This window comes from Dermacentor variabilis, chromosome 4 (assembly GCF_050947875.1).
Source record: "Dermacentor variabilis isolate Ectoservices chromosome 4, ASM5094787v1, whole genome shotgun sequence".
Taxonomy (NCBI): domain Eukaryota; kingdom Metazoa; phylum Arthropoda; class Arachnida; order Ixodida; family Ixodidae; genus Dermacentor; species Dermacentor variabilis.
Genome location: NC_134571.1, coordinates 22,814,517 through 22,837,107, shown reverse-complemented (window position 1 = coordinate 22,837,107; position 22,591 = coordinate 22,814,517). Strand labels below are relative to the sequence as shown.

Sequence of the window (22,591 nt, the reverse complement as noted above, 5' to 3'; positions counted from 1 at the left end):
AACGTGCCATGTATGTGGAACGGTGATGTTTCGGTTGAACGTACATGGGGTGATCATATTTAAGTTGCCCGGAATTTTAAAATATAGCCTGTTGCAGATAACATAATTCTAGTCCTTGAGCTGGATTATTCAGTGAGGCGGATGCTACTTGCGCAAGGAATCGAAACACATACCCAACTATTCAGAAATTCACTAATTAGCTTAATTAATTATATTGCGGCGTTATTGTAATTTACTAATTGTAGCCGGTGAGTCTGCAAGACGTATCCACTTGGATGAAATTCTAGAATTAGCCCTGTTTGGAGACATGCGCCATCAAACTCGCCGTAAAAAATGCTCTCTTGTTCCACTTACCGCTCTTTAACAAAATGCTCTTTTATGCATACAAACACATAAGTAAGCGGAACGCCCGCGTATTCCGTCCAACACTTTAAATTATATCTCGAAACTGGTGTCATCCTGGTGATTCATTTCAAGTGGATACGTCTTACAATTCGTAAATTGCAGTAAGTGTCATGATGTAATTAAGTAATACGCTAATTAACATTTTTTTAATTATGTGCATGTGTTTAGATTTATCGTGCTACTGTTGTCCGCCTCTTCCAATAATCCAGCTCAAGGACAATAATTATGTCGCAGGCGATCTTTTAATATTCTAGAAAGGCTTAAATATGATAACACGATAGATAAGATAACGCCAACGAGGATATCTCGAAATCTGAAAATAAAATGGTTCGAAGCATATATTAGTGAGCAGTATTCGCGACGTTGTCCGCAGACAACAATACTTCTTCAAGAATATTTAGCAAGTGCATGGTCGATTTCGTGTACGGAACTGCCATTTTGAAGCAGAAGGGAAGAGCGCTGCTTGATTACCACGAGCACAATTAGGCTGCCAGGTGGATATCTGAGCACGCATAATTACCACCAATACATTTAATGGACATCTTAATCGAGAACATTAGGGCACGATAGCGCCGAACTTGATATCGATTGTTATTTAACTTCATGTACTTACGGCATACATAGCCAATTTCTGATGTTTTCGCAACAAGCGCAAGCCTTCAGGCACCCTTCGTCAAGGCCGGCACAAAATTATCCTAATTATAAGCTGCGTTCGACAGGATTGCCGCCAGCCTAACGGCGCGCGATTTCGTATTACGACGAGCGTGGTGAATAGCAGCAGTGGGTTCGGCCTACAGACTGGCAATAAAGATTATGGCTTGCTTTGAGTAACAAATGCGAGTCTTCGTGAAGGCGTTGTCGATTGTGCGGTCTCACGCATACTGGAACCGTCTGTCGCTTTTCCCCTCATTTTCACTCCTGTGCTATGAAACTGAATTACTGTGTAAGATTATAGTTTACGCGAGAGAGAGGTGCGGAGATGTTTTGTCTGGAGGGCGGATGGAATTCTGCTTCAATGGGTCACTGCGTGAACTGAACGGATCACTGCACTGCTTAAGTACTGTAACACCCACTTCCATAATGATCCGTCTGAATCTCCATGCGATAACGGCCAGAAGTTCAGGCACTGACTAAGCGTTCTAGAAGACTTTCACACGCTTCCTATCGCCGCCTTTCAATCTAAAGGCGCGACTTTCCACTGTTGACAGCCCGTCCCCCTACCACTTTTTTCCCCTCGCCGGTCTTTTATTATTATTTTTTAGCTCATAACAGCAGTCAGATTGTTCTACAACATAGGACTGCTCGCCTTCAGCTCTTGTTTGCTTCTTCGTGTTAAGATTTTTTCTCACCAACTGATACCGCTTCCCCGATACCACTTCGCTATAGCTCACTAAATGGCACCCGCGTTGAAGTTTCAAAGGAAAGCGTGCCCTACCGAGGAGAGAAGAAGGATAGAAATAAGAACGCGCAAGTTTACGACAGCAAAACCGATGGATTACCCATAGGGTAGTCATGTTTGTCTGCGTGATTCGAGCTTCGACGTATGATACACCGCCTACTGTAATGGAAGGAAAATAATTTTCCCCTACGTGAAATTTCTGTCAACTATTGTATTTCACTGGGAAATCAGTTCTGTGAAAGCCGAAAAAGTGTAGGGAAGTTTATGAAAGGGAAAGATTATCATCCATCCTGACTGTAGCACGAAGATGCAAAAGAAACCCATGCGTTTTTCTCAGAGAACTAAAGGAAACATTGTCATCCAATCGATTTAGCACGAAACTAGAAAGGAAACTCATACGGATTTTTCCGGAAAGATTCTGCTGAGAAACCCGTATGGGTTTCCTTTGTAAGTTCGTGTGAAAGTCGGGCGGATGACAATTTTCCCCTTTGATTGTATTTTACTGTGCATGTGTATGGATTTTCAAGAAACTCGTAAAAATTTGAAACTGGTAAATATACTTGACAAGGCACCGAGTTGGTAAGAGTTAAGTAAACACCGCGATGACAAATATACGGAGAACGCGCACGCAAAAGAAAACCAAGCAAACAAACAAGGAAATTCATTGGAATGAGTTTGGGCTGGAAGGGACATCGTTTGTATACAATTGCAAAACAGAATAATGAACATGAAATGAGAAATGTATTACACAGAAATAAGCGAAATAAGTACTATATGCATGGTAACTGAAATGACCAATGCATGTTTCTTTTTTTTCTCTTTCTCTCTCTGAGTGCACAATTTGTACTTGCTTCCAAGCACTGATGCCATCGCTATATGCGCTTTCCTGCCAACTTTTTGTTACGGCTGACTGGAAAATAACGTGAGTGCGTACGTGACACCCATGCCAAGTTTGCATTTGCAGACTCTTTTTTTTTTTAGTACAGCGGTTGATTTCCTGAAGAACTGTTCGTGTTTCGTTTTCATGTGTGATGTGTGACCTTCGGTGCAGTGCAAGATTCATTCCCTATACTATTTCGTTTTCTGTAGATCACCTCTTTAATGGTCATCTCACAGCATATCAACTTCTTAAGACGATGCTTGGCTTTGAAAAGGAAATGCATTTGGTTGTACTACAGCTGTATCCAGCCGTCACGTAGCCGTGAAGCATCGCTTGCGTGTCTGGAGACATAGTATAAGCGACCCGTGCAGGATTCCGCCGGGGCGCCTGGCACAGTGACGCGGAAGGCTGACCACGATGTCTGTCAGCATGTTTAAGCGCAGTGAACTTTACGCGCCAGTTAAAAACAAGAAAGTAAATGTTCAATGTATTTTCAGTACACCCGCGCAAGAAATTGTAACGGACCAATGAGCCGGGAAACATGATAAATAATTTAGGATAATACAAGACAATTTCATTGAAGCGACGACAGACGCATTTATTTTTCTTTCTTAGTAGATCATAACAGAGCAGTCACTTTTAGATTATTAGCGCGACGGTCGAGTAATTGTAGAATAAGTGTGGAAGTTGACAACTTGGTTTCGGTCGCCATGCATTCCGGCTCTTTAATTTTAAATCTATCGAAATCAAAAAGTCAGGCAGTCGGTTTCTGGCCACGTATCGAGGGTTTCGAGGACCCCTTACACTTCGCGGCATTGCCAAGCAAATGATGGTTCAGAAAATTACTTAGACACTAAATTTCGATTCAAGCGAGTGTCTTTCCGCGCTGGTGCAGTTCGCGTGTGGCCGGACAGAAGCGTCCCCCGCTTCTTGAACGCATGTTGTCGAACTCGCCGCAACGACAGCGACTAAACAGTAACAATAATATTATATTACTATATTAAATACGTAATTATTTATTACTTTACTCAGTTGTAGATTACGACTTTTCTGCAGTCATAACTAGATTGTCATCCGCGGATGCTTCGCACTCGCACGTTAATAAACTTGGCCGGTTCATAGCTTCTGGAGCGTGAAAGAAACATCGTGAGAAAACATGGCCAAGTAGTGAAAAGACGACTAGTCTCCCGCGATGATACGCTACCGTGACGCATCAACCTATCGGTTAAGCACTGAACTGGGCAAGACTCGTATCCTAACTGGCACCCACTTTACAGCGAGGACGCCGTTGACGTTCGAAAAGGGCTGCACGCGTTTGACTCCGCCAGAACAGCCAAACGTGCACAGTATTACGTTCGTGGAAAACAGTGCACTGGAAGCCGAGGAGCAAAGCCACGCAGTGGAGAGAGAAAGAAACTTGGCAGGAGGTGACAGAAAGGGCCGGACACAATAGTTAGCAGTGCTAAGCATAGGGAGCATGCGACTCACTTTCAAGCCACTTTCTTCTACTGGGTGCCCCTTCCTATTTTTTTCACACAAAGCCATTTTCCTAGGTTTTTTTTTTTCTCCCCCTTTTAGAAAGTTGTAAGCTGGAGGAGAGGGAGAGCAGGGGAGTCATCGCCCGTCCGCAGGAATTCGAGACCCCCCTGACACGGCAAACGTCATAATCTCTAGTGGAGAGGGCATCGTAGAAGAGAAAGCGCCTTCTCGTAGGAAAGGGGGTGGTTTCGCGGGCGAGGGCCATGGTGAAAAGGGAAAACGTGGTGAAGGCGACGCACAACTCTGGCCGCCGGTACGTTCGCTTGCAAAGCAGCCGACGTCGCATATGCGGAAACGAGGATCAAACGAAGGGGGGAGTGAAGAAAGGGTGAGGTAGCGCTCTCGCTTCCGATTGGATGCCTCGAGATCACATGTCTCAGTGGTGGTGTATATGCCTCAACCAGGGACTGCGTAAAAGAAAGAAAGCGCTGCCGGTGACCGCGTCTCGCGAGAGTTGGGTTGCAAGCGCGCACGCGCTGTGGATTTTTGAGAAACACTATCTGTGCTTCGTGCGTTGGGCATTCGTCGGCCAGTCGTCCACGCGACCGACACACGGGATCGAGGCGACGACCTCCTACACCGGCGCCCTCGAACATGGAAGGCAAATCTGAAATCGCGGAGTTTTTCGCCGGCAGTAGCGTCTTCCTCACTGGTATCACTGGATTTCTCGGCAAGGTGAGCTTGATTCTCCTCTTGCGAAAACGCTTTCGATTTTGCGCCGCGCTCAGAGCACCCCTTCAACGAATCACATCTTCGTCCACCAGCTGACGAGTCTGCAAAATTTTCTCGATGACTAAGCTATGAGTCAGTGCTTTTTCGCTTCACAGTATTAGTCACGCTTCTTTTTTTTTTTTTTTTGCGAGTGGTGTAGATAATGCTTATCTGCGTTCAAACGCCTATCCGAAGCTTCTGACCCTGTATTTCGTGTTAGTGGTTCGTCGCCGCTCTAGAGAAGGCGGTGTGTTTGTAGCGAACATCGTTGAACTTCTCGTGCGAGCAGCCGCCACGTTGCGGCGACCACGTGCTGCTGACACGGACCCGCGGATATTTCGCCGCAAGATGCATTCCGGCAAACCTCGCGTCCATTGTATTTCTCATTTGCGTCCGCAGTTAGAATGTTTCTTCCATATCGCACTGTGTTTCTATATACGCGTGCAGGTCATTTACGAAAAGGTGATCAACAGAAAGAGGTCGTCATATCTGTAAGCGCGCTGTCAAGCGTTCTCTTCGAAAAAAAGATGTTTTTTATATCTTCGACATTTATGTATCAACAGCTGGTTCTACGATCATGGATGGTTTTACTTTAACTTCCTGCACTGTTGCCATCTACCTTGCAAGTTGACTTGTAAATAGCATGTATATATCGTAGTACCCACAATAAACGTGTGCACCCGGCTGTACTTTGCTGAATGCTGCTACTTTAACCACAAACGATCCTCACGCGCCGATTTGCTGCTTTCTTTCTGCACCCATGGTATATCGCTGCTTCTAATGCGGTCGAATGACTTCGACACATGCAAGTCAACAGGCTGCGCGTCGGTTCGTCGCTTCCAGCATGGCTGTCAGTGGCACCTTCGTGCCAGCTTCCATTACGCGTTTGTCAGCAGCCGGGCACGCTCCAACAAGGCTTCTCGAAGGTGCGCGCTTCTTCACTTTATTGCCATAACCGCATGGGTGCGCCAGCCAATGCCCTGCGTCGCGCTCACGACGCTCTTGCATCTGTTTCTCCAACTCCCCCTTCGGCGTACACGGTCTGTCTTCTTGTTTGCTTCAGCGTGGCCTCCTCTGTTTTCTTGTTGAGGTTTCTAGTGTTCCTGTATATGCTCCCAGCATATACAGGAACACTAGAGGTTTCCAGTCGCCAGCGCCACCTACCTCTCTCCGGTGGTGTCGCCAAGATCCACACCTGCTTAGGGTGCCTCGATCTGCGCGCTCCCCTCCACACCGAGGCACCCTACACCCGCTGCTCAGGATTACACCGTGGCTTGGGGCGAAAACAGGGAGCGAAGAACCTGTTTCGACCCGTCGGTCCCATGCGCCTCTTAGTTTTCTGACGAGGGAAAAATTGCCAGAAGGCAGCGGTGCCATCCACCTCTTTGCTTTCAGCACCCACCCTCCGTCCACTTCTTTATTTTTTCAAACGTTAGTGCGGTGTAACGTATTCGCCGTTGACATGCACGTCCTTTTAGTGCCTAAGCGGTCGTCTATGTGCTCCTTTAGACGATGTCCCGAGGGTCGCGGTTCTCGCAGCCCTTCTGCGAAACAAGTCTTTTTTTCAAAAGCTTAGCCGATGCATATCTGACGACCGCTTCCCCTGTTGAGGGTGAAGAGGTCGTGCCTTCGTCTTGGCAACACCTGAATATTTGCACACATGGCATTGCATAACGTTAACATCACGCCCAATGCCGGTAGCATTCCGTGCACTCGTCATCCTTCCCGGTCCAGTCTATTCCTTGACTTTTCTTGCAAGGAGTCTTCGAACTTGAGCGCGTATTTGCAAATAGAGCCGGGGGGGGGGGGGGGCGTTGCTTTTATGAAATAAAACAGTTGTCATCCTGCCTACAGTGGCACGAAGCTACATAGCTATGAAAGAAACGTTCCCAGTTGCAGAATTCGTCATGGCGAAGGGATCGGACAAGGGAACAATGCATTGCTGGAGAAGCCGGTCTGCGCCAGACGATCTTTCATCTTACTCTCTGTTATAGAGCTGTGGGGTGGGTCTTGTTTACCCTAAACGTTTCCCAGGCACAATGGACACGCGGCAGACTTGAAGTGTGTTCTGGCCACAGATACAAACCGATTCTCTAGAATTTCTCAGAAAGGCGTTCATCTGAGCACAGTATGGAAAATTTCACAGAAAAAGCAATTCGTGATGGTGCATTGACAGGTCCCCGCTGGCATCATTTAAATAAGCTGAATGGAGATTTGGCGCGCGAAGCTTCGGCATTCGACTGCCGCAATACAAAAAGTCGATTGTCTCCGACGCAGTGAAAGGGGGGGGGCGCATTGTGGGGGAGCACACAATTTATTAGTCACAGAATCCCGCAGTTCTTATCCTAGTCTCGCGTACGCGGTAGAAGACATTGTAGATAGAGAGTGCGAAGCTTTTCGACGATTAGCCGACGCAAATACTGATCGGCCACCTTCCGGCCACCGGAAGCCAACACAGGATACCACACCACCTTTCTTCCAAACGCGACCTACTGTATGTTGTGGTTCCAAACCTGCAAATTTTCTCATTTCTGTGCACCACTTAATCCTCGGGCGTCCTTCACCTGGAATACATTTCCTTTCCCTAGGCACCCACGTCCGCTACTCTAATGAGGCATCGGTTGTCTGTACGATGCATTATATAGTAATAATAATAATAATAATAATAATAATAATAATAATAATAATAATGGACAACTACATTTTTGGGCCTGCCAAAGCCACAAAGGACATGGGTGGCAGTGGCGGGTCACAAAGTCTACAATAAAATATTCGACAGCAGTCAGTTGAAAAAGAATGTTTAGTGATGGAACTACACAAAAAGAAGTACGACTCACGTGCGCTGCAAACTGTTAGAGTAAGAAATTATACATAAAATATGCACAGAGAAGAGATGTATGAGTTGTTTCAAATTTTTTTCGGAGACTTAGCTCGAAGGCTTCTGCAGGCAACGTACTAAACATATAAGGCACATAATAGCCTCTAATCCGTTGGGCATACCTGGTACCTACGTGCACGGACTACACTAAGGGATACAGTTCACGACCAGGCATGTAGGACCTGCAGAACTGTTGCGACCACAAATAGTTAAAACAAACAGTTTCAGTAAAGAGTCCCAATGTTTGGTATACGTAGAAAAGAAAACACAGGCACGTTACCACTTTTCTGCAAGCCCATATATTACTGAAGCTAAAATTCTTTTGAGCACATTGAATACTTTGCTTCGCCATTCTGCAGAACAAAACTAAAAGCAACAAATGCCATACCGCACTACACAAGATGCCAAAGAGTATACAATTTATTTGCTCGCTTACAAAGCTCGAAGTGTCTTTATAGAGTAAACAGGAAACGTTGCTTAATTGCTCACGAACGTAGGCCAGATGGGCCTTTTCGAGCTATTCTTCAACCGGAATACTCTTGACCACAAATTAGCAGAACAAAGTATTGTTGCCATTCAACAGCTTTACTGCCGCCGTACCTTGTTGCACATGCACGCTTTTGCTCTGCTCTGTGGTGGGTGCTATCGAATGGCAACAACCACGATGGCAACAACACATCCCTTCTCGGTGGCCAGCTGAGGGGTATGGGGTAGATATGACGACACAATATTTCCCAAGTAATTCCTCGAAAGCCTTTTTGTTCGCACTTCCTTTTTGGAGGACAGAAAAACAATATCGCAAGGCAGCAAATTATGCAGGCTGCTCTTAGACTGAGTGCAGGATCTGCGGGGTTATCGTTAGTCTTTGCATTTCTGACGTAACTTTCTTCTTTCAAAGCCGAGTCGGGGTCTGTCTAACTAACGGGCAGAGTTCTTTATTAAGCGTGAAATGCTTTTAGCTCTCGTTGTCGGCGACCTTCAAGTGACCTTGAGCCAAAAGCCAGAGCCGGTATCCGAGCATTCAAACCAGAGCATTCGGGCAAGTTGCGAGAACGAAAAGAGATCATCCGGCCAACGAGTCAAGACCGCATTGCACACCTTAGTTACTTCCCAGTCAAGTTACAAAAAACATTGCTTCCGAGTTCTTCCGAATGTTTGTTCACAACATCACTCTAGCTGTAACTTCTAGTACGCTGACGTTTTATTAGTCATTTCCAATAGTGACGTTGAAAAGACAGGTACAGGGCACTATACACTTGATTGTCATCTTTCGGCGCTGAGTGCTCTCTTCAACGCCAGCGCTTCGCGAGTCCCGCGGCGCGCCGTGAATAGCTGTGTGACCGAGAGGAGACTTGCAATGAGGTTCTGTCCGTGACAGGAAACTATTGCGTACATATGGGCCACAGTATGGCGTGGTACGTTGTGGTGTGATGGGGTGTGCCGGTACGAACATGCACTAGACCCAGTTTAAAATTGTGGCTAGTGTCATTTCCAACCAATCTGCTTTGCCGGTTGCCATTTCATGCTTACATTTACTCTCGATTACGGAAGAACTTGGTTGTTATTATTATTATTATTTTAAGAACGGCCTTGCTAAGCAGTCAACATGCATACGAGGGCGAATGGAAAAGTCTTTGCCCCTATTTTTCTAGCGAAATTACGGCTGTAAATGCGAAGTCAACACATCCATTCCCAGCGGTGGACCTTTCTTGGACCTGCCCGGTCTTATCTGCATGTAGCTGAGCGGCACGGCGCTGCTGTCAGTTGTTGAAGATGGCGGTTGCGCTTCACACGTCCACGGAAAACGAGCAACGAAGTGTGATTCCTTTTCTATCGAGCAAGGGACGAACGCCCATTGAAATCCACAGAGAAATGCATCCCATGTATAGGGAAAGGTGTCTCGATTTGAGAAGTGTGAGGTGGTGGTGTTGCGAGTTCGCAAAAGGCCCTGAAGAAGTGCATGACAGTGAGCGTTCGGGGTGCGTCGCTGATCGCCGAAAAGCACCGGTCATCTCACCGGGAGAGTCTGGACCACCCACCACGCGGTCAGGACCTCGTCCCTCGTGATTTCCTCGTTTTTGGTCCGCTGAAGAAGTTCCTGGCAGTACAGCGATTAACGTGCGACGATGAAGCCAAGACGGTGGTACCATAGCCAGCCGGACGAATACTACCCCAGAGGCGTCTCACATATAGTGCTGCGATGGGACAGACGTCTGAACCGGTGTGGGGACTATGAGGAAAAATGGTCTAGGGTACGTAGAATAGTACGTATATTTGTAATTACCTGTATGTACCTTACTTTGGCTAATAAAAAATAGGAACAAAGACTTTCTGATTCGCCCTCGTATTTTTACGCACAGCCCCGACGTCACTGGAATACCAAGCACATTTTGCAACGCTGCGTTGCGATTACTGGATGCTTATTCTTCCTGAGAGCCGATATTGCTCGTTCATTACTGCCGTGGTCGCGCTTATGGTCCAGGTCCCAGCGTCGTTTCCACAGACATTGCTTTCCCTATATGTGACGCAACAAATGTGACTCACGTCACGCAATCGAATTTACCATGTGCGCAGCCTCCCGCAGTTGCGTGCGTCCACTGAGCCAGGCCTTCTCCGTCTCCGATTTTCATGGCCGGCGCTTCCTTCCTCACGTTTGTGGTTTACTCTCGGCCTTATCGCCGCCTCTTATTGGCTTCGACCCAAATGGTCGCGTGCTCATTCGAAACTGTCATGGAACTCGCGAAGTACTCATGCTGTCCGGTGACGCTCACTGCTGAGGCCAACTCGTGAGGAGACCATAAACAACGGTGCAGACTCGCTGTGGCCGCACGGTTGGAACATTTCTAACAATCGAGGCATCTGGTATAATTAACGACACTTGTAAGATAGCTCGAAAAGGACCCACTATGCCTAGCTTGGCTCGCTGTTTGCCGCGATATATAATGTTTCATCAGGTGCCATGGTTTTGAGCCGCTCACCGTGAGGGCAGACTCCACGTTGCGCATCGGTTTTAATAAACCCATGAACGCAAGGCATTGAGTATTTGACACACGACAAGGCTTCTAACTAGCCTGATTAAAGCATCGAGCTTTCCTGCTCTTCCGTGTGGCAGCACCCCAGCATGACCAAAACTGTCTAGCGTTGTCATTACCCTTACCGGCGTGTCCAGTTGGCAGCCGCCCCCCCCCCCCCCCCCCCCATTCCCGTGATCCAGTTATTTCATGCATCGCGTGCACTTGTCAGTGGCAGCATAGTTCAGACTGCTTTAGGCTACGACATCAAGGCGATGGGCACTAAATAATGAGTACGTACACTTCCAATGCAACCCTAATGGACCAGTTCCCAAATTAGTGGTGACCTCTAGAGCCAGAATCATAAATGTGCCTCGCCGTGTGGTTGGAAAACGCGTGTTCCCGGTAGTAAATACGCTAAGGAACACTCACACAATCGATGCGTATATAGCGTCGAGTAGGACTTGTTTTTGGCACATTCAGTACAGGCTCATCTTCGTATAAATGGCACTAAACAAGGCAACTCATAGTAGTTATTTGAAAAAATCTGGAGTAGGCTGCCCAGCAAGTTTGCTTTGCAACAAAATCTATCTCTCGTACACTAACTACATTTCTCCTTCTAAATGTGGCTGACTTCATCGGGGAGAAAACGTGAGCACAAAAGATTTTCCAGAATTGTTCGGAAAATTTCATGTCTTCATAGTTCCCCCCAACTCAGCTACCGATAGGAAATGTATTATTGCTATCCAACAAATTTAAATGTTGCGGAAATCCCGCACAAAAGACGGGTGTGCCAGGTTCGGTGATGGTAAAGGAGAATCTTTTGAACGGGAACAATACTTCGTTCTACGTTCTATGAGTCTGTGTAGAGAGTATATTGAACGGAAAATACTTTTCTCACGCGTGCGTAGCAACATTTTTCCAAATGGTATGTTGGTGCCAGAAGTGTGAGGGCCATGTATAGTATTCAGCATGACCCCCCACGTGAATACTGCCCGTGTCTATCAGATGCCCCCCCCCCCCCCTTTCGTTTTTCTCGCTGTGGGAAAGTTACAATGCCCCGCGGCTTTTCTCTTCCCATTCCCAAACAATACATACTACTACACACGGGAGTGCCCGGCAAGTAGCTGCACGGCCAAAGGTATTTTCTGTATATCGGCAAGCAATTGGTTCTAGCCCTGGAGGCGCATTATGGTCATTTGTTCTGTCTCAGCCGCTCGCTGCAAGTGAGACGCACCTCGCTAGCTCACATTTTCGGGCCACTTGGCACACCGATCGTGAGTCCCCGTTCGCAACACATACATATCAAGCAGGCACGGCCTAGGCCTGCGACCTCTGAGCGACTTTCGACCGCCACTTGTGCCAGCGAAAGCAGGCTCACGATAGGCGACGCGGGCGCGGAATGTTCAATTGCGGCGCGGTATACTAATGTAGACCGGGCGGAGAGGGAGCTCGTCCGATTCCGTCGACGCCGACCAAGGGCGTCTGCGGAGAAAGCGTCTCTCTTTTATTTCTCTCGTGCGCACCTTGAACGGCAGGTTTAACCAAGCCGAATTATGCCGATGGCCGGCGATAGGGTCCGGCCGTGATCGCAGGCTTGTGACGTCACCGGAAGCAGATGAATAGAAACTGCGCACGACAAAGATATATATATATATATATATATATATATATATATATATATATATATATATATATATATATATATATATATATATATATATATATATATATATGAGCGGTACTGGTTCTTTCCGCGAGTTCTTCATGAGGCGAGGATTTATTTATACCACATTGCCGAGAGGCTCTGATGTATGTCTGCCAATGAGAACTGCTTATTTATTTCTTAGATTTAGTCTTCTTTCTTCCATGGACTCGAATAAACAACTTCTACGCCGACATTAGTGTTACCAGGCCGATAACCATCGCCGTTTTGGAAAGAAAGCGGCAAAGCACGCGGCTGACGTGAAACGATTCTCATTACCTAACACGGAAAACGGCGTCGCCCGAGGAGATGAAGCCCTGAAACGCGCTTTTGTGTTTTGTGCGGTGATTCCCTTCGTGAAATACAAGTGTTGCGCGAGTCCGCTTGCCAGATATTGCTGGAATTGGCAGTTTGCTTCTCTCTTTCGTAGTGAGAGGGGTTAGGGGTACTCGTGAGAAGAATAGGCAAATCAGTGTTGTTAGCTAGTTATGCTCCCTGTATGATGTGGTGCAGCGGGTGTAGGGAAAGCGGGTCATACAGCGAATGCTCGCGTAGACACTCGTTAGCGTGTGTCCTACTACTGCGCGCTTTGGGAGCGGGCCGCCTTTCACAATGATGCTGCTGTTGCACAGAGATATGTTTTACAGCCACCGGCTCCCGGCCACAGACTAGTGGGACAAACCATTGTGACCATTCAAAAGCCTCACCTGCAGAACAACGCAGCTTTGCATGTGCGGCCGACTAACGGAATTTTGCGATTGATCCGTTGTAAAGGGGAGCATCGCAGAGAGACGGTTGACGGTTATAAGGAGCTGAAAACGATGATAAAACGAAGTCATGTTGTACCTTCGTACGTTGCACACCGACAGATGTCCGTGTGTAACAGGCAATGTCTCGTACTAATGTGAGTGTAGCCAGTTCTTCAGTGTTCAGCTTGCACTGCTATTTTAAACGCAGGCCTGCTGAAACCAGCAAGCAGCTTGTGGAAGGCATTTATCATTTGCTTCATCATCATATTAATATGGCAGTCTAACGCTGAGCTTTGGAGGCCCTGCCAAATGTGCGGGTCCGCGAAGCTAACAAGGCCTGCTCCAGTTTTTGAGTCCAGCCTGATGCTTCTTACATGTACCAAGCTTAGCTACCGGAAGACGATATCCTGCTATTTGCTGCATATTTGCAGGTTTAACGGCAATTACGTCATCACCTTACATGGTGGAATTTTGACCTTTTGGGGCCGTACAGATATCGTTTCTCACCCTTTTACCTCTCTTGCGGTAGGTCAGTGGTGTTATAGACTTTCGCTACGCTTTATCTCACCTCGGCAGTAAAGTTTTGGCCTTGTCTCGATGGTCTTTAGATTGGTTATCATTATCGAGGGGCGAAGACCTGCCATATGCTCACACAAAGGGAGCCCGCCATGTCACTGCTACCAAAAAGTGGTGTCAACTGCGACAGCTAAGGCAAAAAAAAAAATACACACACAAGAGAATCTCGACGAAACGTGTCGAGCGGTGACAGATTGCGTTACCGTCCCGTCGCAAGCAAATATGTTTGCTGGCACGCACTTCACATTGCCTTGAATTTGCGTTGTTTGGGGCAGCATACGCCAGCATGTAGGCTCTCCTACCTCGTGCATCAGCGCTCGGACAAGTCAAATCCGGTTTATAAATATTTAACGAATCCTTAACGCACCCTACACGCGTGAGCTTCTCGTGGTTAAAATTTATGCATCAGTGACGGGTGTCAAAACCCTGCATGTCTCTGTTGGGAGCAGTGGCTGCATCGACGGCAAAGAATTCAACGGAGCGCTCTATGTTGCACCGCCAGAGAAAGCGCATGGCTGACGATCCCGCGGGGTCTTTCAAACAAGCAAGGAAGACCAGAGACCAAGCTCGTGCCTATGCAGATCGGCGGCCACGCGCTAATTTACATCTTAATGTCATATACTGAAAACGTGTGCGTGTGACTGCTTTCCCTGTTCATGTATGGCACTCAGAGGCCACAATCTCTCCGGTAATGCACTTTGGTTCGAGATTCAAATAGTCATTTTCACTCGTTCTTGCGTAGTCTGCACTGGGCGCTAGGCAGATGTATCTGATTGCAATGTACATTCTTGATGTGCAGCTTCTTGATCAAAGGGCTCCCTGAGGGCGCGGACGCCTCCTTTCACAGCGCTTGTGTGTGCGTATAACTGTTCCTGTTGCATTTTCTTCTACACGGCGAACTCCTCCTTTTTTGATTCGCTCATTCCTTCGAAATTGCTTCGCCGAGTGTCCATAGCACCTAGAGCACTACTCTTCCTGAAATGTGCAAGAAGTTTTGTCGTACTTACCTATACCTGCACAAAGACGGCGAACCATGCATATAATTTGTGCGGGCCGCGCTAACGTTGCATCGCTCGAAGCATAGAACGGCACACAGGGATGCCTTACGTAGTACGACTTATCATAGGTGGCGGGGTGTTCCCCTCAGAGATAGGCTTCAAGTTGATTAGTTGGAATGACCAGAAAACTAGAAAATCTTGACTGCGGCTGCAAGAACATCGCCGTGATGAAAGAATTGACGCCAGTAATGACAGTACTTGTGTGATGTGCATGCGGGATGATGAAACATTTTCCTTGAGCGCGGCCTGTGTGGATGTGACATCTATGAGAACGTTCTCGGCCTGTCCTGTCTTACTGGTTTCCTTCGCCTATGACGCTCCGAGTCCAGAGTGCCAAAATCACCTGTTACCCGTCGTGCTTGTTTAGTGGCTTTGGTGTTGCGCTGCTAAGCACGAGGTCGCGGGATCAAATCCCGGCCGCGGCGGCCGCATTTCGATGGGGGCGAAATGCAAAAACACCCGTGTACTTAGAACCCCCAGGTGGTCAAAATTAATTCGGAGTCCCCCACTACAGCGTCCCTCTTAATCGCATCGTGGTTTTGGCACGTAAATCCCCGTAATCGCTAAAATCACTCACTCCGTGGCCGAACCTCATGCACTTGTTTTCATTTAGCACTAGGAATGCGTTTTTTTTTCTTTTTTTATTTAATGGGCAAGCATTCTTTGGCGAGTATCCCATCAATATCTGTACAGCCGTTCCGTGAAGCCCGATATAATTGGTGTAGGTAACACATGTAATCGTTGTAATAGTATAATAGCAGAGAGTGGTATCGTTAGGGAAAAAAATATAAAAAAATGGAAATAAACAAACAGGTTACGTGGCCGTCGTTGCGTCAAGGTCGCAACAAAAAAAGGTAACAAAAAAAGAAAACAAATCTGCGGTGTGGCAAAAAAAATGTATGTATATAAAGAAAATGGTTGTGACGGCGTTTCGGTTCAGTTGATACGATATATCTGCAAAATAAATACATCATTGGTCAAGTTAACGCATGTAATCATTATAATAGTGCAATAGCAGATTATTGGTAGCCATGAGTAGATATGCATGAGCTAGCTAAATAAGTAAGCGTAAGCGAAGCAGCGGCTGACTTAAAGAATGCTTACTCAGACAATTCCCAGAATTATCTGTAGCATCTTTTTGTTTTTTAACTTTTGTCTCCCAGACTCGCAGTTCCCTTGCTTGAACTGAGGTAGCAGATTTGTATGCACAGATTTACGACTTACAGATATTCGAGATCGGTCAAGTTACCTTACTGGGAACGCCGACTTTCGTGACACAGAGAGAGAACGACTGCGACATCTGCCATGGCCGCGGCAGTGTTTAATGCAGCTTAGTAAAAGCTAGCCACACATTTGACGGCTTAGAAGTCAATTCACAGTGTGCGCCTAGACGCCAATAACTCTATCATTTTGTTTTTGGCTCCTCTTTAGAGCCATATAGTACATGATATTCGTTCCTGTTTTCGTGGTCGCGCGCGCGTCCCAAAGGACGCACACGTCATGGGTTATTTCCGCGCGCGTGGAAATAACCGATGGTGTGTGTTTGTGTGTTTAATGTACACCCAGTTAACTATTCAACGCTAGTATGAATTACGAACAGAGGAAAACATGACTACGGCACAGTCCTGACCGGCGACATGTATAACAAACTACACGAAAATACTGAAAAGGAAAAGAAAGACCTTGTGACTGCGCCCCAAGGGTGCTGAGGGCGACGTGTATGTTTAGGGCGACAAACCTGAACTGCTTGGTTCGTTAACGCCCGAGGTTCGACAACTTCTGGCTGGGAACAAAACGCCCTTTCTGTAACTTAAGAGAAAACGTGTCGTCTGTGCCACATAGATAAAGACACGATTGCGCTGTTTTTACGCGCAGACACTTTCGCTTTCACAAAGAAATAGTGCGTTCTGTTTCCTTGTTGCGAGTTCGATCGCCTTCTCGCTCTTTGTCCCCGCGCTCCAAGGCAGTCAGCTACACGTCCCCGACATCGCTACATATTCAACTAGGTCAACCGGAGACGCATTTACTTAAGGAGCACTATCTCTGTATCAATAATCGGTTTCACTGTGGCTGCAGCAAACGTCCCTAACCTGTTCGCAGCTCGCTGTTGCCCAGCGTGTCGTCCTGGTTAAGCTCACGCCCGCCACGTCCTCTTGCTCGTATCTAGTGAAGTTATGCAATCGTCAACACCCGCTTGCTATATACACTGTCATGGGCTCGCGTTTTTCTGCGCTCCCCTTTCTCGCTCTGATCGCGAAGATTTGACTCAAGGTAACAGAAAACGCTGCAGCCGTAACCGGTGCAGTTTGGAGAGGTCAAAGTAGACGCACGTGCTTCGTGGAGTGCAAGTGAATGTTATATAAGCCGTCACTCGGATTAGTTATCATATGCGAGCGAAAACTGCCTTGCCGTCGGAGCCAGAGGAGATGCAACGCGAACAAGTTCGGATGAATCGTTCTTTACTGCGCGCAACTTGGAGAGCAGGGGTTGTTGCGCTGACGTCGGTACCTCATTAATTCGGTTACGCAAAAGGTTGCGGTCCGTGTAAAAATAATCCGTTATAACGACGCACGTGAGATACGTACAATGGTACTCATCGAACCTCCTGCTGAGCTGCCCTTGCCATGTTAATTTCAGAGTTTCGCAAAAGATTATAAAAAAGAAGAATGGTGGCCTCCATTCCGCTCTGTGAAGGTCAGCGAAGCTGGTGCGGGCATGAGACAAGTACCACAACCCCAACTGACGTTAGACGACGTTACACAAGCACCACCACCGCAAGAGGCGTACGTCAGGCGCGCACGCACGTACGTGCGCGGAAGTGCAGCATTCATCTTCATTCTGCTAGGCCGTCCGCCAAGAGCAAGTGCTTTATTGAATTAAATTAATGTTTAAAAGTAAATTGCGTCAGAAAATGCGTAAAGTATGACTTGCACACAAGCTGCAGACATGATAGCCTTGGGCTGTTATTCGAATATACGAGAGAATGTAAATCTGTTACGCGGAAATTGAACGATAAAGATCTTTTCCAGTTGCCTTTTGAGGCCTGTCTGAGTGGCCGCTAGGTGGCGTTACCGTTAGCACAGCATACATCCTCATTCTAGTAGGCCCTCCGCCTAGCGCAAGTGCGTTATCGAAGTAATTGAATTTTTCAAGGTAAAATGCGTAAGAAAACTCGCAAAGTACACACATGATAGCATCGGATTGTAATGCGAACATATGATGAAACACAATTCTGTTACGCGGAAAGAAACACAAACTCCTTTTCCAGCTGCCGTGTTTTGGGTGAGCACACCACGAAAAATCCAGACCAACTAGAGGCCAACAACTTCATTGTGAAAGAAAGAAATCTTCATAAACCCTTATAAACCTGACCACGAAGGAGGGGTACTTTGGTCCTTCGCTCCTCTATATTTTGCGCGTGCACTTGTTCTTGTTGCTTGTATTTCTTTGGCCGCCTGGGATTGGTGATTATCAGATTGCCGGCTTCGACAGCCTTCTTCCCAAGTTTTGCATCATTGCAATTCATAAATAGTTGTCCATGCTTGAGCCGCTTTGCATCGAGCACTCGTCCGCCTATACGCAATCGCAACCACAACGCGAGTCCACGCAACGTTTGCGCTGTGATGTGGTGTTGATATAGACAAGTTCGAGATTCGCATGACATAGGTTGACCCCCCTTCCCCCCTTGCCCTTTAAACCTCCAAAGACTCCCATAGAAATAGCCAGACTCCCCCCCCCCCCCCCCCCCCCCAATTTTCCCGAATGAAGCCCATGGACGGCCATCTCGCGTGATTAGTATTTGGCAGCCAGCAGATATACTTTCCTCTATCGGCCGGTGTTGACGTATAAGGCGTCACATGAGCTCGCATGCATATTAAACACAAGATGCCTCTGGAAAAAACAATGACCAGGATAACACAACTCGCTTACACGTGGCACGTCGCCGTAATTGTCTCACGCATTAGTTCATCTGTTTGCTCATAGCAGATGCAACAACGCTCTAGTTTAAGCGTGGGCAACCCCCACGCTTTACCATATAACCTGGGAGTGTAAACGTAACTACACATTCCACCGACACAAAACCCCGAGCGCGGAGCAGTGGGAGAGCCGGCTAACCAGCTGCGAGCTCGCCGCCCAAAGGGCAATGGTGCAGCACGCAAGCGAAGCAGCGCGGCTCAGTGGAGCCCTGGACTAGGGGCCCAACCCTGCTAAGAAGGTCAAGCGTCTGCAGCGATGAAGACGAAGACCGAACGCTAAACCCTTAATGGACCAAATAGAGTTTTCTCTTTCTGTCTAGTTTAAGATCAATGAGCTTACCATTGTTACACAAGTTGAAGTTTCCTAGTTGTTACTACAAGTTGTTGCTTATGCGTCTAATAGTGAAGTAACCTCTAGTTACTGCTATTTATTACCGCCATTGCCAAAGTGTCACGGAAGCACGCGCGAGGCGTGCTGCATGGCGGGGCGATTACGGTGAGCACTGATGCTTTGTTAGAACATTCTAACGTGCTACGTGCTGCAGTGCCCTTAGAGCGAGCAACAAAACAACAAACACGTTGTCACGTTAACGTTGCCACACTGTCGAGCGCCTGCACGCATGCTCGATCACGTCTTCCAGATCGAAGGCAGCCGATTCTATACTCCTACGATGACAACAGCTATAGTCTGCGTTATCATATGCGTAAAAGTCAGCTATATTCCTCGCTTCCTTCCTCGCACGAAAACCCGAACTTATTTTCCTCCACCTGTATTCGGCGCGTCGAGGTCGCGCCTTTATTTATTTCTCGGCGAGGGAGCCTGGGAGGCTATGGCGCTCGTATACTATACGCGCCTGTACTGCCAAAGGCGCCTTCTGAAAGACGATCCGGAAACCCCTAGCATCAACTGTTTACTAGAATCGCGCGTGTCACTCGCGTAATATTGATGATTGCTTACGCCAGCCGCTGGTTCCTCTTGGCACGGGAAAAGGAGCCTGCGACAGCGTCACTCCCGTCGTGCGGGCAGATGTAGCGTCATTCCGTGGAAACCTTGCAATTGCCATTTGGACAGAATCGCCGTGGTCGACCATCGCAGCGCCGCCGAGCACAATGAGATAGGCCTTGGGACGCGTCTTCCTCAAAGAAAACGCTGTCTGTATTGTCGTTTAGCGACTGTGCTTGGCCGCTTCGCTTTTGTTTTCGTTGATGTTAACCTCGTGTGCGTATATGCTGGAACATTCCAAAGGCAGTGCGATCGTTTAGTGTGCAGCGCGTATGCGTGTTCTTGGACATTCGCGCATGGACTAAGCGCACGCGTGCCTCGCAGTCAGCTTCCGGCGTGGACGACCGCTCCCTTCGTTCGGCGGGTTGACGACAAATAGCTACCGGCAAAAATAACTACATTAGAATGCAACCTACTGCAGATGAGAGCAGCTTGAGTACAGTGTCAGTTAATTACAAACCTGAGCACACGTGATAGCCGGTGCTCGTAGGCTACTTGATAAGCAGGATGTTCGAATAGACACTGCTGTATAGAAGCTTATTTCAGCGCATAGCGTTCTAGTATTCTTTTTCTCTATATATCCAGCCTCTTACGCCGACGCAATGTTCCAAGTTGTCTACCCGCTTGAACTACGAGATATCTGTTCGTGGTCATGGTGCCCCGAGGTCATTTTATCGTCGTCATTCCAGCTTTGTCATGTGACTCTCGTCCTTTCGTCTTCTTCACGCCTTTTGGGCCGACTCAGTCGACAAAGCCGTCTAATAGCTTTGGCCACTATGTATGTGGTCGTGGTTGGGATGCCGTCGTGGTCGTTGCATAGTGGTTCCAGCTTCGTCATGCTGTCGTCGGTGCGCCATCGTCGGATGAAGCGGCAACCACATGCACGCGATATTCAGGTGACAACGACAACCTATATACGCGTCAGGCACACCCTGTCGCGTCGCGGCGTTGAGCAACCACATGCACCTGACATAAAGGAAAAATGTAGCGACAAGTTTACGTTGCTGTTCGAATAAATACGATCGTGCGCCCGTAAAGAAATCGCAAACGCACCACAAGATCAAGGTTTTAACAAAGGTGTATTAGTACTAGTTTTAAAATTTTGAAGGACGATTAGGCTTCGCTTTTAAGAGTAGAACGCGATAGCATTGAAAGATCCCTGACTGCTTCTCACGCTTCCCGGCAACTGCAGCTTATGTAACCGTAATGTTTACCGGGAAGCGTTGGCGGCGAACGCTATGCACGAAGGCAAGCTTTCTGGTAGAAACGCGGCCACTTGAGTGGGCCGCGATGCGGTGGAGGCAAGTACCTTCTGGAGGTGTTGCAAGGTACTGGGCTTGCCGCTTTAGGGATCTTGAGACCTACGCGTGCAAATCTCAGTGGCCATGGCCGCTCTATGAATGGTAGAAACGCTGGATCAGGGGTTTGATGAGCAAATCAAGAACTATAGGTAAAAGCGGGATTACGTTTTCTAGTATATTCAAATTACAGTCCGACGCTATCATGTCGGTAGGTTATGTGTAAGTCGCATTTTACGACTTTTCAAAAGTATTTTAACTTGTGAAATTCAATTAGTTCAGTAGCTTCCTTGCGCCACTTGGAGGGCCTGCGTGGTTGGGTATGCATAATCCGAAACTATTTTTGCCGAAACGATGGTCGACGCGGGACGCCTACGCCGGATTTTCTTCGACGCGGGGGGGCTTAAAGCTGTCGCGTTGATATGCTATCATCGTCAGTAAAAATCAGTTCCTCGCCGCCAACGTGAAATGCTGTGGCGCCGTCTGGTGCGGAAAACTCAAAACAATTTCGCGGCTCTCGGTGGCGTCAGGCCTGACAGCGTCAAAACAAAACAAAAAAGCTGATCTCAACAATAACGACAAAATAACGCCGATATTTTGTCCTCAGCTTGAGAGGAGACAAAGCGATGGCTGATTTAACTATTTAAGCTAGTTGTAAGAGTGAATTTAGATTGAAGCGAGTGGACTGGTTGCTGTAATGTTGTCGCGCAATAACGCTGTCGGCGTATGAACCTGAGGGCGACAAGCGAAATTTTCTTGCTGGTGTTTGGATCTGACTGCTGGTACGATCTGTTGGGAACTCGGCGCTGACGCCCGTGGTTGTACCTGGGTCGCAAGCCCCAAGGGTAGCGTTGGCCTGGCGGCCTGGGGTGCAACTGGAAGCATCCGAAGGTCCCGGCAAAGCATGAGTCGACTGGTAACAACAAAACAACTTGTTTATTTTAACATCGCAAAGAGTTGGCGGTCAGGTTTGACCGAAGTAGAGAGACGGGAGAGCACTTCACTCAACAGAAGAAATCGGAGCCCTCCCTTTTGGCGTCCGGGGGCAGCTGTTTTTATACTCTCGCAGTTGAGGGCAAGAAGGAACCCCTCAAAAGACGAGCACGTGAATGTACAATGGGCTAATGGTGACGCACACTGTCGTAGCGATGCCGTAGCACCATGTCGAGCACGATCTCGTAGCACCCTGTCGTGGCGCTGCCGGTCGGACACAATGACTGTAATGAGAGGATGGTCCCTGCTTTGGCATCGCCTGTTTCGGGCATAATGACTGGAACGAGATCCCTGCTTTGGCATCGCCTGTTTCGGGCACAATGACTGGAATGAGATCCCTGCTTTGGCATCGCCTGTTTCGGGCACAATGACTGGAATGCGAGGATGATCCCCAGGCGGTCGCATCGCC

General features: G+C 47.7%; 1 protein-coding gene across 1 annotated transcript in view; it reads left to right on the top strand.

Moving 5' to 3' along the window:
- The first annotated feature begins 4,570 nt into the window (after positions 1 to 4,570).
- Positions 4,571 to 22,591, top strand: part of LOC142578792 (putative fatty acyl-CoA reductase CG5065) — a 39,139-nt gene continuing 21,118 nt past the window's right edge. The window contains exon 1 of the mRNA XM_075688368.1: positions 4,571 to 4,898. Within this exon, the coding sequence (XP_075544483.1) occupies positions 4,818 to 4,898 (81 nt within the window). The 5' untranslated portion in view covers positions 4,571 to 4,817. The remainder of the gene's footprint in view (positions 4,899 to 22,591) is intronic.